Source organism: Chrysoperla carnea, chromosome 3 (assembly GCF_905475395.1).
Source record: "Chrysoperla carnea chromosome 3, inChrCarn1.1, whole genome shotgun sequence".
In the NCBI taxonomy this organism is placed as follows: Eukaryota; Metazoa; Arthropoda; class Insecta; order Neuroptera; family Chrysopidae; genus Chrysoperla; species Chrysoperla carnea.
The window spans coordinates 93,969,253-93,983,460 of NC_058339.1; the positions used below are offsets into that span (position 1 = coordinate 93,969,253).

General features: G+C 26.6%; 4 protein-coding genes across 4 annotated transcripts in view; 2 read left to right on the plus strand and 2 right to left on the minus strand.

Moving 5' to 3' along the window:
• The window catches only part of LOC123294861 (erlin-2-like), a 79,598-nt gene that overhangs the window by 53,586 nt on the left and 11,804 nt on the right, over positions 1-14,208 (plus strand). The gene's annotated exons all lie outside the window — the stretch shown is intronic.
• LOC123294860 (NECAP-like protein CG9132) lies at positions 1,168-2,654 on the plus strand. Its single transcript, XM_044876035.1, has 5 exons — positions 1,168-1,377; positions 1,673-1,878; positions 1,950-2,134; positions 2,229-2,512; positions 2,594-2,654. The coding sequence occupies exons 1-5, from the start codon at positions 1,292-1,294 to the stop codon at positions 2,652-2,654; spliced, it is 822 nt and encodes a 273-aa protein (XP_044731970.1). The 5' UTR covers positions 1,168-1,291.
• LOC123294853 (piggyBac transposable element-derived protein 3-like) lies at positions 6,794-8,916 on the minus strand. Its single transcript, XM_044876028.1, has 2 exons — positions 8,685-8,916; positions 6,794-8,609 (listed from the first exon to the last, which is right to left on the minus strand). The coding sequence occupies exons 1-2, from the start codon at positions 8,896-8,898 to the stop codon at positions 6,901-6,903; spliced, it is 1,923 nt and encodes a 640-aa protein (XP_044731963.1). The 5' UTR covers positions 8,899-8,916; the 3' UTR covers positions 6,794-6,900.
• Positions 11,824-13,813, minus strand: LOC123294856 (26S proteasome regulatory subunit 8). Its single transcript, XM_044876030.1, has 3 exons — positions 13,620-13,813; positions 13,040-13,178; positions 11,824-12,969 (listed from the first exon to the last, which is right to left on the minus strand). Exons 1-3 carry the CDS (start codon positions 13,647-13,649, stop codon positions 11,915-11,917), a joined length of 1,224 nt encoding a protein of 407 aa, XP_044731965.1. The 5' UTR covers positions 13,650-13,813; the 3' UTR covers positions 11,824-11,914.

Consider the following 14,208-nt stretch of genomic DNA (forward strand, 5'->3'; position numbering starts at 1 on the left):
GCCTCAGACTCCAGATGTCACTTATAATTATACTTCTGCTTCTTGTCTATCCTATAGTCTTTGATAAAACTATTGTAAATGTAACTAACTGTACTGTATTCTATGTAAAGATGCAATTCCACTGAAGCAACATTGAGCGACATGTCGCTTGTAATTTGTTGTTTATTGTAGACGTGCGACAACGTAGTACAACATTCAATTTTTGTTCAGATTCCATGTTGCATGCTACAAACCATGTTGCACCGATCCGTTTACTGTGTGAGTTCAATAGACGACGACACACAACACTGTTCAACTTGTAGCATGCGACATAGAGGAGTTTCAACACTTTACATATTATATATTTGTGTGTTGTATGATCCTATATTATGATAATAATAATTTCTATTATTATTAGAATAGATAAAAACAAATAATTTATTATATAGACCATAGCCATAAATATGAATATCACACTAAAGACAAGCAGTTGTGCAATATAAAGATAGGCGCCGTAAATTAAACCAGGAGCACTTAACAGGTTGGCTGATAAGTCCCCGGTCTGACACATAGATGGCGTCGCTAGTATTAAATGCATATTATTTTTATATAGTACCAACCTTCAAATGATTCGTGTCAAAATTTGACGTCTGTAAGTCAATTAGTTTGTGAGATAGAGCGTCTTTTGTGAAGCAACTTTTGTTATTGTGAAAAAAATGGAAAAAATGGAATTTCGTGTTTTGATAAAATACTGTTTTCTGAAGGGAAAAAATACAGAGTCCGGAAACTCATTATCAAGCCAAGTTTTTGCTTCCACTGTATTTTTTCCCTTCAGAAAACAGTATTTTATCAAAACACGAAATTCCATTTTTTCCATTTTTTTCACAATAACAAAAGTTGCTTCACAAAAGACGCTCTATCTCACAAACTAATTGACTTACAGACGTCAAATTTTGACACGAATCATTTGAAGGTTGGTACTATATAAAAATAATATGCATTTAATACTAGCGACGCCATCTATGTGTCAGACCGGGGACTTATCAGCCAACCTATTATAGCTTCACATCATTATGTGTACTTATGTGTTCTTGTCTTTATTATTTGGTGGTATTGTCAACAGGACACAATAGAATAGAATAGTTGCTAACTTCACAACACTTGTCATATATTTATATGACATGACATTTATCAATCTACATTTACATTAAAGTGAAGTAATTTATAAATAAAATAAAATAAAATAAAAGAATAAACAATAATAATTATATAAACATAATAATAATAAGAATAGAACACATATATTTATATAATGGAGAGTTATGAAAGTGTTTTATTAGTAAAACCTGAAGTATTTGTATTTATGATACCTCCACGTACTACAAACAGAGGATACAGGTATGTATGAGATGATATGAGATGACTTATGTTTTAAATAACATAATTATATACCATTATTAAAATTAAATATCCATTCTAATAATATTATTAATTATAATTAAATATTTAAATATATAATATTAATAATTATGTAGTTAATAATGTTAATGTTAATGGTAAGTAAGTGGGTGGATAATATAATAATGTTATGTTGATAACTATTCTTATTTATATATAAGTATACTGATAATGGAAATAAAATATTAAAAAATACAAAGTAGTTATGATGTGTTTGTTGAATTAAAACTTATAGAGCTGCTGATTGGAATTTAAATGATCCAACATGGACAGGTCGTTTACGTTTAATCACTAAAGATGGTAAATGTTCAATTAAATTGGAAGATAAAACAAAAGGTGAACTATTTGCTGAATGTCCAATAGAAACATATCCAGGCATTGCAATTGAACCTGTAATGGATTCATCAAGATATTTTGTATTAAGAATTCAAGATGAGAATGGTATTTAAAATAAAAATAAATAAATAATAATTAGTTATTTATATAATTATTATATTTATTTATTTTTTAAGGACGTACTGCATTTATTGGATTAGGTTTTGGTGATCGTAGTGATTCATTTGATTTAAATGTTGCATTACAAGATCATTTTAAATGGGTTAAAAAAGAACAACAATTTGAAAAAGAATCAAATGAACCTGAATTAGATTTACGATTTAAAGAAGGTGAAACTATTAAAATTAATATGAAGATAACTGTAAGTTTAATTAAATATTATTAATAATAAATAAATACTTATTTTTATATATATAGACTATTTAAAATTAATTAATTAATTTATTTATTTATAGAAAAAAGATGGTACAGAGAGTAGCAGTAGCAGTAGTAGTGGTAAAATAAAGAATAAAACATTTGGTGGTGTTGGTGGTATAATATTAGCACCACCACCTGGTACAAATACATCAAATAATATTAAAGTAGCACCACCATCAACAAATGTTACACCAACTGTATCACCATCACATACTAATGTTAATGTTAATGTTAATGTTAATAATGAAGCTACAGCTGCAGCTGCATCATTAAATAATTGGTCTGATTTTAAATCATCATCATCAACAACAACAGATGTTAAGTAAGTATTAATTAATAATCAATATTAAATAATATTTATTTATTTAATTTTAAATTGATAATTAAATAATTTTAATTATAGTGAATCAACAACAATTACACCAGCTTCAACTAAATCAACAGATAATTGGGTACAGTTTTAAATATTAATAATAATTATAATACTTTAATAATAATAATAATAATAATAATAATAGCAAATATTATAAAGTATTTTATTTTTAATTTATTGTTTACACATCGTTATAACAACATAATAAATAATATAAATATATACTTTTTTAAATGTATGCTGTAATTAAGTGTAAACAAATATTTAATATAGAGTTGAATTTTGAGATGTTTAAACGCATTCTTTTTAGTGCCCTCTGTTGATGAAGTATTAATATGTGAATGAGCTGTCAGTTGGTGACAATTCAATGTGTTCTGTTTATTATAAAATATAAGTAATTATTACCATACAATATGTCAACAACTCTGACAAGACATATATTATGACGTGATGTACGTTTTAAAAATTTGAATTTATACTTTTATTAATTAATTTTAAGTATTAATTACTAAAATAACGATTTAGTTCAAATATCCAACCAATAAAGTTACAAATACAAAAAATATTTGAAATATTTATTATTATTATTATTATTATTATTAAATAAATAAATAAATATAAATATGTATAATAAATAAATAAAGTATATAGGATCTTGTATGATTTGCTCTAGATCTGCGGTACACTTGACTAGATTAGATTCGACTAGACTAGACTAGACTAGACTAAACTAAACTAAACTAAACTAAACTAAACTAAACTAAACTAAACACAATACAAGACTTAGACATACTAGATCTAGAACTAGACTTATATAATTATTGATCAATGATGTTGATGTTGATTAGTAGTAAAACTAATTATATGTTGTGTTGTCACCACTACCACCATCATTTTATAAGGTTCATTATTAGATCATGAAATTGTTTTTTTATTTTATCGATTAAGAGTCGAAAGTACATTATTTTATTTGTTGCTTATCAAAAATGGGCTTTTATTGTAAAGTTAAATCTATGTTTATGGAATTACAGTTCTTGTCCCATCCCTTTGTCAACTTGTAAAAAGAGATACGAATGGTTTTTATACTATTTCGGGGCAATTATTCGTGGCATAGAAAATTTTGATCTATTTCCTTTAATAACTTTGTCATTTTTGATTTTACAACTAAAAGTTACAGAACCAAAAATGTAGAGAATTTAATTTGCAACAAATAATATTTGTATAAATTTTCAGTGTGACGAATGGCTGACCTGATGTAGTATAAAAGCCATTGGTAGCTCTTTTTACAAGATGGATGGCTTGCATGTGACAAGTTTTGTAATCTCACAAACTTGAATTTAACAATAAAATCTTGTTTGATAAACAAACATTAAAATAGTGTTGTCCTCTGACTTTTGTAACTTTTTAATGGATTATATTAATTACAACAACAATTATTTGATAATTATTATTATTTTTATTAAAATCAATAATTAATGAATGTTGTATTTAATATTAATATCATATCATACAATATTACATTATATCTATCATTATATAATTATTATAGTTAAAATACACACACACACACACACACATACACACATATATATATATATAAATATCACTTATTAAAATATATAAAATTATAAACAAATATTATATTAATATAAATATAATTAATAAATGTATAACTTGCTTATTATTTTTTTGTAATTAATTATAAGTTTATTGATATTAAAAATGCAATTAAATATCAATAAATAAATAAATTAAGTTGATACAAATATAATGAATTGATTATTATATTATAACACATATAAACTAGATAGATCGTGCATTACAACAAAATTATAGAGTTGATTTATAAATAATATAATAATTATATAAAAAATATAATTACATATATAATAAAATCAATTATATATGTAATTAAACTGGTAAATAAATAGATGTGTTATATTATATATATTTTAATTACATTTAATTAATTGTAATAAAGTACTAGTAGTTTTTATTGATTAATTGATTGATAGATATTATTAAATTAAATCAATTATTATCAGTTAAAAAGAGTTTTATTAATATTACAATATACAGATATTCTTTATTTCAACTGAACTTAACAGAATTAAATGTTTAGTCTAGTTTACTTATTTCATCCAAACATTATTGATTTGTTTATGTTTTTCTTATATTACATTCAGTTGTATGCGGTGTGGTTTGTAATCTCTCCATGTTGATGATGGTTTGAAAGGTGTTGAGTCTGTACTTAACATAAACATAAACATAAACATACAGATAGACTAAACAGTACTAAACTAAACTAAACTAAACTAAACTAAACTAGACTTTACTATTATTAACTATTTTATTAAATACATTCAAATTTAATTATAGTTGTGTTAAATTATTATTTAATAGTTTATTATAATGTGATGATAATAATTAATTAATTAATTAATTAATTATTGTACAACACATATTATTATTTAACTTGTTAACTAATAAATAATAAACAACAAGTGTATTGTATTGTATTGTATTGTATTTATTATATCTTATTGATAATACCATCATTTATTTATTTACTTGTTATCAATAAATAAATATCTATAGGTATAGAACAGGTATAGATACAGGTACAGGATGGCTGCACACAAATAAGTTATATAATACATTATTGTATAGTATTGTATTGATGATACATTTATAATAAATATGTAATAATAACTAACACTTACACTTACTATTTAAATTTAAATTTACATTTACATTTAGATTGTATTGTATTGTTTTAAAATAAGTATTGCTAATAAAAACATTATTAATATTAATGTAATGGATTGATAACACACATAAATATGGAATGTAAAGAGTGTAAAGTTTGTTTGTATATTTGAATGAATATCAACAAATAACAACTATAATTATATAATGACACTAACTAACAATCAAGTGTAATTAAAGATATCATATGAAGTGAATTATGGATGGAGTGGAGTTTAATTGTACTAAACCAGAGAATGAGATTGAGAGATTATACCTTTATATCCTGACCTATATCTATATTTATGTTTATGTTTATGTGTTTGAATGCTATCTTATTTTAATATAATTTTATGTTGAGTTTTTTAATACAAACATTGTGCTTCTTATCTTTATATTCCATAAATACATGTATACAATACAAACAAATACACACATCAACAACTTATAAACTATAAACTAAACTTTAAATTAAATTTAATTAGGTACATCTACATTTATTATTATTATTTATAATTTAAATATTAATAATATAATTAATTTGTATACTTTTAATATTGTTAACATTTAATTAATTGCATTTATCAAGTTTATTAGCAATATTTATATAACATACATGTATATGAATTAAATATTATTGTTATTATTATTATTATTATAAATTTTATTAAATATATTTAATTTAAATGTTATATAATTAAATTTAATATAAATAATAATACATATATTATAATAATAATTATTAATAAATAATATATATATATATATATATATATATATATATATATATTAAATGAATTGATTTTATAAATAAATATCATTATTTATTTATTAATTAAATGTATGTATGTGTAATGTAAAATAAACTTATAAAATTTAATTGATTTAATTAATATAAATAATAATAACAACAACAAATAACAAATAAAACTTATTAAATTCTCTTACATTCCAATACATACATACATACATACATACATACATACAATGTGTTTACTTGTTAATGGTTTACATTTAAATAAATATCATAAGATTTAAACAAACTTTATAATCACTTATATTATATTATATTAGTCGAATATAATATAATAATATATTTTTATTATTAATTGTTATTTTGTATTGTATTGTTTTTATAATTACAAGTAGTAGTAACTACAAGTATAATAATAACAACTATTATATTATTATTAATTATTATGTAATAGTTATTTACTTAATTAACTAACTACTTAGTACTGTTATAGAAATTAATTAAGCATTAAGTGGGTGAAATATGAAACTATTTAGGGGTGTACGATCAAAAGAAAATAACACTAATTTTGTAAAGAAGAAAATAACTAAATCTGCTAAAACTACATTAACCCTTAGATGCGCGAATTTTCTATTTTGTTAAAAAAAAATATATTTTGTAACTTAGCTTCTATACTTACAGGGAAAAATATTTAAAAAAAGATTGACTTAGTTTTTATGTAATTTTTTTCATAAAATGTGTTGGTTGTTTAAAAACCACATTGCGCATTTAGGGGTCATTATGATGTATGAGTAAGTAAAAATGAAGTGATTTTTTTAATCTATATTTATTATGTTTATTCAGTATGGTACTTATAGTAACAATTTTTCTGTTTGGTGTCGCATAAAGATACCTGACATTTTTCACACTTTTTAAATGTGTATCCAGTACATTTGGGGTATTTGCATCGTTGCTGTTTTTCTAACCAAACTGACCAGTGTGATGTTTGGTCCAACCTAACATTTTTAGACGGAACTGACTGAGCTGATGTGCGACTCCTCTTCATTTCAAGTTGAGCCTGTATACTGCTGGTACTGGGACGGCCACGCTTGCAACCACTGATAGGCAACCCAGTCTGACACAATGTCTCTGCAACGTCTAATCTAAATTGAGCTAAATTTAACAATTTGCTGGTACCCAGTTGATTGTGCACTTTCTTGTACATTACCCATGAGTTGATGACACAGAGGTCCAAAAAGTGGTAAAAAAGACGCATAGTCCATTTCCTGCTCTTCATCGTTATGTGATAGCGTCCTATAAAAGAATCTGACAGGTCCACCCCTCCCATGTGAGTGTTATACTCACGAATTATTTTGGGGCATGGGATCTCAACTCTTTCTTTCCTCCTTTTGTCGAATCTTGATACAGTGGTGGCTGGTTCGGCACCTACGTAAGTTGAAAGAAGATTGACAGGCTTGTTATCTTTCCAAACAACTGCGCTCACTTCAGTACCATCTACATTCGCTACGTTCTCTTCGTAAAAACCCCTTGCAACATTTTTTTTCATTATTGTTCTTTTATCTGGTAATTTAGAATTTCGTACGCGGTTTACCCGAACTGTCCCTAAAGAATATATTCCTTCCTTGGCCAAATAGGTGAGAAGCGGCAAAGAAGTATAAAAGTTGTCGAAATATATTATGTGGTTTACATGACGAGGTACCATTCGAGCCAACCTTATGACAGTGTTCCCAGATTCTCCTAAATCTGGTTCTCCTGGTAAAGATGCAGTATTTTTATTGCCTCCTCCTGCATATAGCTCAAATTTGTGAGCATATCCTTGCAGACTGCAGATAAGGTACAATTTGAAGCCCCACTTGTGTGGTTTGTTAGGCAAGTACTGTTTTATATAGTGGCTCATTTTTGTAGCGCACATCTGCTCGTCTATGGATAGCCTTTGATCCATAGGGACGGTGCCAAACACATGATTTAGTGTTTCGATAAGTGGTCTGATCCTATAGAGTCTATCATAATCAGGATGTTCCTTTGGGAGACATTTAGTGTTATCAGCAAAGTGAATAATCGATCTTACTTTTTCAAACTTCTTTTGTGACATGGTGTTTTTGATAAGATCATATCCAAATTTATCACTCCAATATAACCTTGTATTTGGAAATTTTATGACGGATGTAAAAACTAGTATGCCTAGAAATTTATTTAGTATATTTTCGTTTATAGTCTCTGGGTTAGATATTTGCTTTTGTGTGGCATAAAGGTTACTTTCGTAAACAATTTCTTTTTTCAAATTTGGAGTAAAAAAATATGAAAAGAATTCAAATGGTGTATTACAATTCAATAAAGCTTCTGGTATTTGAGTATTACCTCTAAACACAAGGTCATCTTCATTAGTAACGAGATTTCTTTTTTTCCATAGTAGGGGCCTGTTTCTTTGAGGTGCTCCTGGTATGCTCACTTCTTCATCATTGCTTTCTTCAAGGGGAGGGTCCTCCTGTTCTTGCGCATTTTCCGTATCCTCAGTAACTAATGGAGGATCTTCATTCATCTCATCTAATTCAATGTTATTCAATTCATCTTCATTTTCAAGATCATTCATAAGCTCGTGAACGTTTCGGTAATAATTACCTTCATCCTCCGGTTCAGAGTCCGAACCATCCAATCCGTCTTCCGAGTCATCAAGTTTCTCTAAATATTCTCTTATTTCACTATCTAACAAGCCTAACGAGCGTGGCATGCTGAAAAACCCAAATAACACATTTACCATACATGCATAAAATACATACCACCAATGCGCACTGTTGTTTTTACACAACAAGCATAAATTAGGTCTTATCACCATGCTTTATGATTTTTTTTAATAAATTGTAAATTAAATATAAAATTAATGATATAACAAACAATTATACATATAATCGAATGACTTACTTGCGAAAATTGTGATTCAAAAACTGCAGCCAATTTTTGTTATCGACAAAAAGTTACGGATTGCCGCGCTTTTACATAAGATCAGATGTTATGTCAAAGCAAATGTCAAATTCAATTTTACCAACTTAAAAAATTATTCTTTATTCGTTCAGAAACATGTTAGTTCTATTTATTAAAAAAAAAAAAAAAAAAAACTGGTCATTTATCTATGCGTTTCATTTCGTTGTTTTTAAACTACACTGCGCATTTAAGGGTATAATTATAAGATCTTAATAATATTATTATGTAGTTATGAATCCAAACATATATAACAACTAACTAACTATATACTATATACTATATACTATATACTATATACTATACCGATTGTAATCTATCTTGCTAACTATATATAAATTAATATATGAAGTTAACAAAGTCTTTATACATGTTATTATGTATAAAACAAAGAACGAAAGTATACTGTATGTATGTATTATATGTGTACTTGAACTTTAAATGATGAGTGATTGATTTCATTGATGTTTAATGTATACACATATACAATCACTTTTGTTATTTTATATAATATAAATGGCTAATGATATGATTTACAAACAATACAATACAATACAGTAATACTATATGTATGGGTATGTTAGGTATGTTTTGTTGAATAATAATTATAAAATAGCTAGTAATAACAATAAAAATAATTATAACTATTACATAATAATATTATGTTACAATTATTATAGATATTTTATTAATTAATAAACTAAATATAAATATAAAAGTATAATACTTATATTTATATTTATATTTATAAGACACCACAGCACAGCACAGCACACATTGTATGTATTCAATTCAAACATTAAATGTAATGTAATATAATATTACATTTGTATTATTAATAAATATTATATTTATTTTATTTTATTTAATTAATATAAATGTAATATTAATAAAAACAAACATATACATTATACATATATTGTATTATAATTATTAAATAATATTAAAACACTTTATTTAATTTTATTTTGTTTATGTTTATAAATAAATAAATTATAATTATCATATGTACCTATTGTTTTAAATCAGATAGCTGATAGATAGATATGTTTTAAAAAAGAATGTAATCTGGTCTAATCTGTTGAACATGCTAAGGCTTGTATGATGCATGCATGCATTGCACTGCACAAGATTTTTATTATATTTAATAATTTTAATATAATATTACATTTATTATTTTAATTAAATGTTATTCTGGTGTGTGTGATACTAACAAGTAACAAGGTATGTTTGTGTGTGTAGCTACAACCTACTTGTAATAGTAATACCAACCACATTATTTACCAAGTATGAAGATGTAGTAGAAGTAAACATTCATCAATCCAACTTCAAATACAAACCAACATTGATTTTATTACACACAGCATAATGATCAGCCTGATCATGCATTATTAATGCTTAAAACAGTTGTTTTTTGTATTTTTTATTTAACTTATTCAATTCAAGTTCATTAACAAGTCTGTCATGTTGTGTTGTGTTCTAATTATAATGTACCAACATACGTTAACGTTACGTTACGTTACGTTACGTTACGTTGTTCAATCATACATTTTGTGTAGATCAATACAAATTAGTTCATTTGTTTGTTTAATAATAATAATACTTAATGGCTCTTAATAACAATTTGTCACCAGACATCTTCAACTAAGTAGCTCTATTTTAGGTAACTGAAGCCATAGAATTCTGTAAATATCAGAGCCCACAACTTCTCCGTCGGGTTTGATTTGCGGTCAGGATTGATGAATCAAAAGCTATGAAACTAAACATTCTACACCTGACGGTGAAAATAACAAGATGAAGGTTATCTACTCTTTCATACGATAAGCTCTACAAGTGAGATCATCAAAAATTCCCATTATAAAGATGATAGTTCAATCGACAGCGTCCTGCTAAAATTCTCATCACCATTCTCAAATAGCATCTAGTCAGTTTTAGACAAGCACAGTCTAATGATCTAATTGTGGTTATGCATAGCTTTGCCTGTCCCATACTCTACACAAAGTTCCGATAATCAAAATGGATTAGGTACACCCATTTCTTGATTGAAGTATCAAACTTTTTTTATTTATTCAGAGATGTATATTTATTAAAAAAATCATTTCGTTTTCATTTTATAATTTGTAGGTGTTCGCTGGTTAAAAAATAGTGTCAAGACGGTTAAAAAGTATTCATAGACTATCCTAAATTTGAATCGTAATGCCTTTAATGTTCGTGGTGTAGCCTGACTATCCTTCTGCAAAGACGCGGTGGGGCCGATGTTACAAATCCGGACACCTTTCAGTAAGATGAATCGATACCTTTATTCTAGGTTCATAAATTTTATCAATATTAATATAAAAACAAGTTAGAAAAGTCAGTACATAACTAAGTTAATTGTTTAAATAACTTGTACCTTGGCCGTCTGGAATATTAGTGCTTGTATTATTTTTAGTAAATTAGAAAAGTTTAAAAAACCAACCCAATTATGATGGTTTTTCGGTCGCTTTTTTTTTTTTAGTCTTCGAAAATCTTTTACATGATTCGCTTTTTTTAACTCTTAATATTGTATAGTTTTGGAGAAAATAAACAGACAGACCGACAGACGACGTGAAATATACGTAAAATAAAGGTGAAATTGTAAAACTGTGTAATTTAGTTCGGATTAAAAAAAAAAAAAAACACATCATAGATTAGATTTGATGTGAAAGTTTTGTTGTTTTAGGGCAGGAAAAAAACGAATTAATTACTTTTTATTAGATTTTATTTAAATATAAAATTATTAGAGAATTTATTTTTATTTATTAAAGAACAAGAAAGAAGTAATATTAATTAATGTACACTGACTTCACTTCACTTCCATCATACAGTAATGTAATGTAGATAGTGTAGTGTAATTACTTCCATAACTTCTTAATAGACATGTTCTTCTCAGAATCCTTTTGCATAACTTTAGCAACGGCCATTTCAAAGTCCTCTTGAGTGACATGGACACGACGTTCACGTAACGCATACATACCAGCTTCAGTGCATACACCTTTCACTTCAGCACCGCTAGCACCAGGCATCAATTCAGCTATTTTACGTAAGTTAATGCCACGCGTTAGATTCATTTTACGTGAATGAATCTTTAAAATGTCCAGACGTGCTTCTTCATTTGGTGGTGGAAACTCAATTTTACGATCAATACGACCAGGTCTGAGCAACGCTGGATCCAAGATATCAATTCGATTCGTTGCCATAATCACTTTAATATTTTTAGTTGCTTCAAAACCATCCAATTGATTCAACAACTCCAACATGGTACGTTGTACTTCTGAATCGCCTCCAGAACCAGATTCAATACGTGACGAACCAATCGAATCAATTTCATCCATAAATATGATGCTGGGTGCATGTTCACGCGCCATCACAAACAGTTCACGAACCATACGTGAACCTTCCCCAATGAACTTCTGTACTAGTTCTGAACCACTCACCCGTATGAAGGTACACTCTGTATGATGGGCTACAGCTCTGGCCAATAATGTTTTACCAGTACCTGGTGGTCCATACAATAGTACTCCTTTTGGTTGTGCAATACCTAACGCATCAAATAGTTCTGGATGTTTGACTGGCAGTTCAATCACTTCTTTGATCTCTTTGATTTGTTTATCTAAACCACCAACCATTTCGTATGTTGAATCTGGTACTTTCTCGACCATCATCAACGATACCAATGGATCTACTTTGTTTGGTAATATCTTATGTAATGTATATGATTCATTACGTAATGCAACACGACTGTTTGCCGTCACATCGTTGATATCAATGTTCTTATCAATGTCCACAACAAATTTACCTTCTGGATGTACTTTAACCAATACCTTCTTCTTATCCATTGGTTTCACAACTTCACCAACATATGAACCTTGTTCTTGTAATAATTGTAATTCTTCTCTTAACATTCGAACTAGAACATAAAAATATGTTTTTTTTTATTTAACTGTACACTGGTACAAGAGTTGTATGTTTTGTGATACCTTTTGCATTCAATTCATTTCTTTGTGCTTGTAAACGACGTAAATTTTGACTTTTTTCTGCAACAATTAATTGCAATTCTTCTATTTTAGTTATGTAGTATGGACGAAAACCTTCACCTTTTGGTAAGTCAACCTCCATCTATAACAAATTTATAATTAATTATAAATATATTTATTTATTTATTTAACAACTATTACTATTTTATTATTATTATTATTATTATTATTATTTGTAGATTTTAATTTATTTTTTATTATATTTGGTCTTTTCCTTAATTTTAATAATTCAATATGTCGAATCCTAGAAAATTCAGCACCCATTTATTAAATAAAATAAAATCAATCAAACATATCAATTAAATATCCAGCCAGACATCAGCGAACGGTTAATTAGGCAATAAATAAATAAATAATTAAGTGAAAACTATTGTCTGTAATATAATTAATTATTTAATATTTTTGTTTAGTAAACATTATTCAGCAATTTTAAATCATATTTTTAGGTTATGTTGTGGGATGGCGGTGGCTGTGGCTGTTTGTCATTGAATTATAATTAAATATTATTAATTTGTTAGCTTACCTTATTTTTAAGTGTCATAGTGATGGTCATCTAATTCAAATATATTTATTTATATATTATTATTATTTATTTGACATTATCTATCTATTAATAATATTTAATTAAAACCACTAAACAAATTTACTGCTAAGCTAAGTAAAATGCACCTCACTGAACACTCCACGATGTCACAGTCACAGTGATTGTGATGTGATGATTGCCTACAATAGATTGTAGAGTGTAGACAGCTTACTTTACTTATTATTTGTGTAATGTACAGTAGAAGTCTTTATATGTGACTATGATCGTTCACTATTTTTATCATTACAATATCAAATAGACAAAATCTTCTCAAATACTATTTCTAAATATATAAAAGTTTTTTAATTAATTATTTATTATTATTATTATATAAATTAATGTAATTTTACTGAATTACAATTATAAAATATAGAGTGAAAATAATTGAAATTGTTTTTAATCACTTTGCAATTGATGAAAACAAAAGATAAACTGATGTGCAGTACAAAGTACGCAACGACCGAGAACTAGATCTCGTCCAGATCAAAGACTATAGGATAGACAAGAAGCAGAAGTATAATTATAAGTG

Coding starts and splice junctions, on each gene's coding strand:
- LOC123294860 (XM_044876035.1), top strand. CDS start 1,292: ATGGAGAGTTATGAAAGTGTTTTATTAGTAAAACCTGAAGTATTTGTA. Junction 1,879..1,949: donor AAGAATTCAAGATGAGAATG/GTATTTAAAATA, acceptor TTATTTTTTAAG/GACGTACTGCATTTATTGGA. Junction 2,135..2,228: donor AAATTAATATGAAGATAACT/GTAAGTTTAATT, acceptor ATTTATTTATAG/AAAAAAGATGGTACAGAGAG.
- LOC123294853 (XM_044876028.1), bottom strand. CDS start 8,898: ATGGTGATAAGACCTAATTTATGCTTGTTGTGTAAAAACAACAGTGCG. Junction 8,610..8,684: donor CTCTGAACCGGAGGATGAAG/GTAATTATTACC, acceptor ACATTGAATTAG/ATGAGATGAATGAAGATCCT.
- LOC123294856 (XM_044876030.1), bottom strand. CDS start 13,649: ATGACCATCACTATGACACTTAAAAATAAG. Junction 13,179..13,619: donor CTATGACACTTAAAAATAAG/GTAAGCTAACAA, acceptor AATTTGTTATAG/ATGGAGGTTGACTTACCAAA. Junction 12,970..13,039: donor AAATGAATTGAATGCAAAAG/GTATCACAAAAC, acceptor TTTATGTTCTAG/TTCGAATGTTAAGAGAAGAA.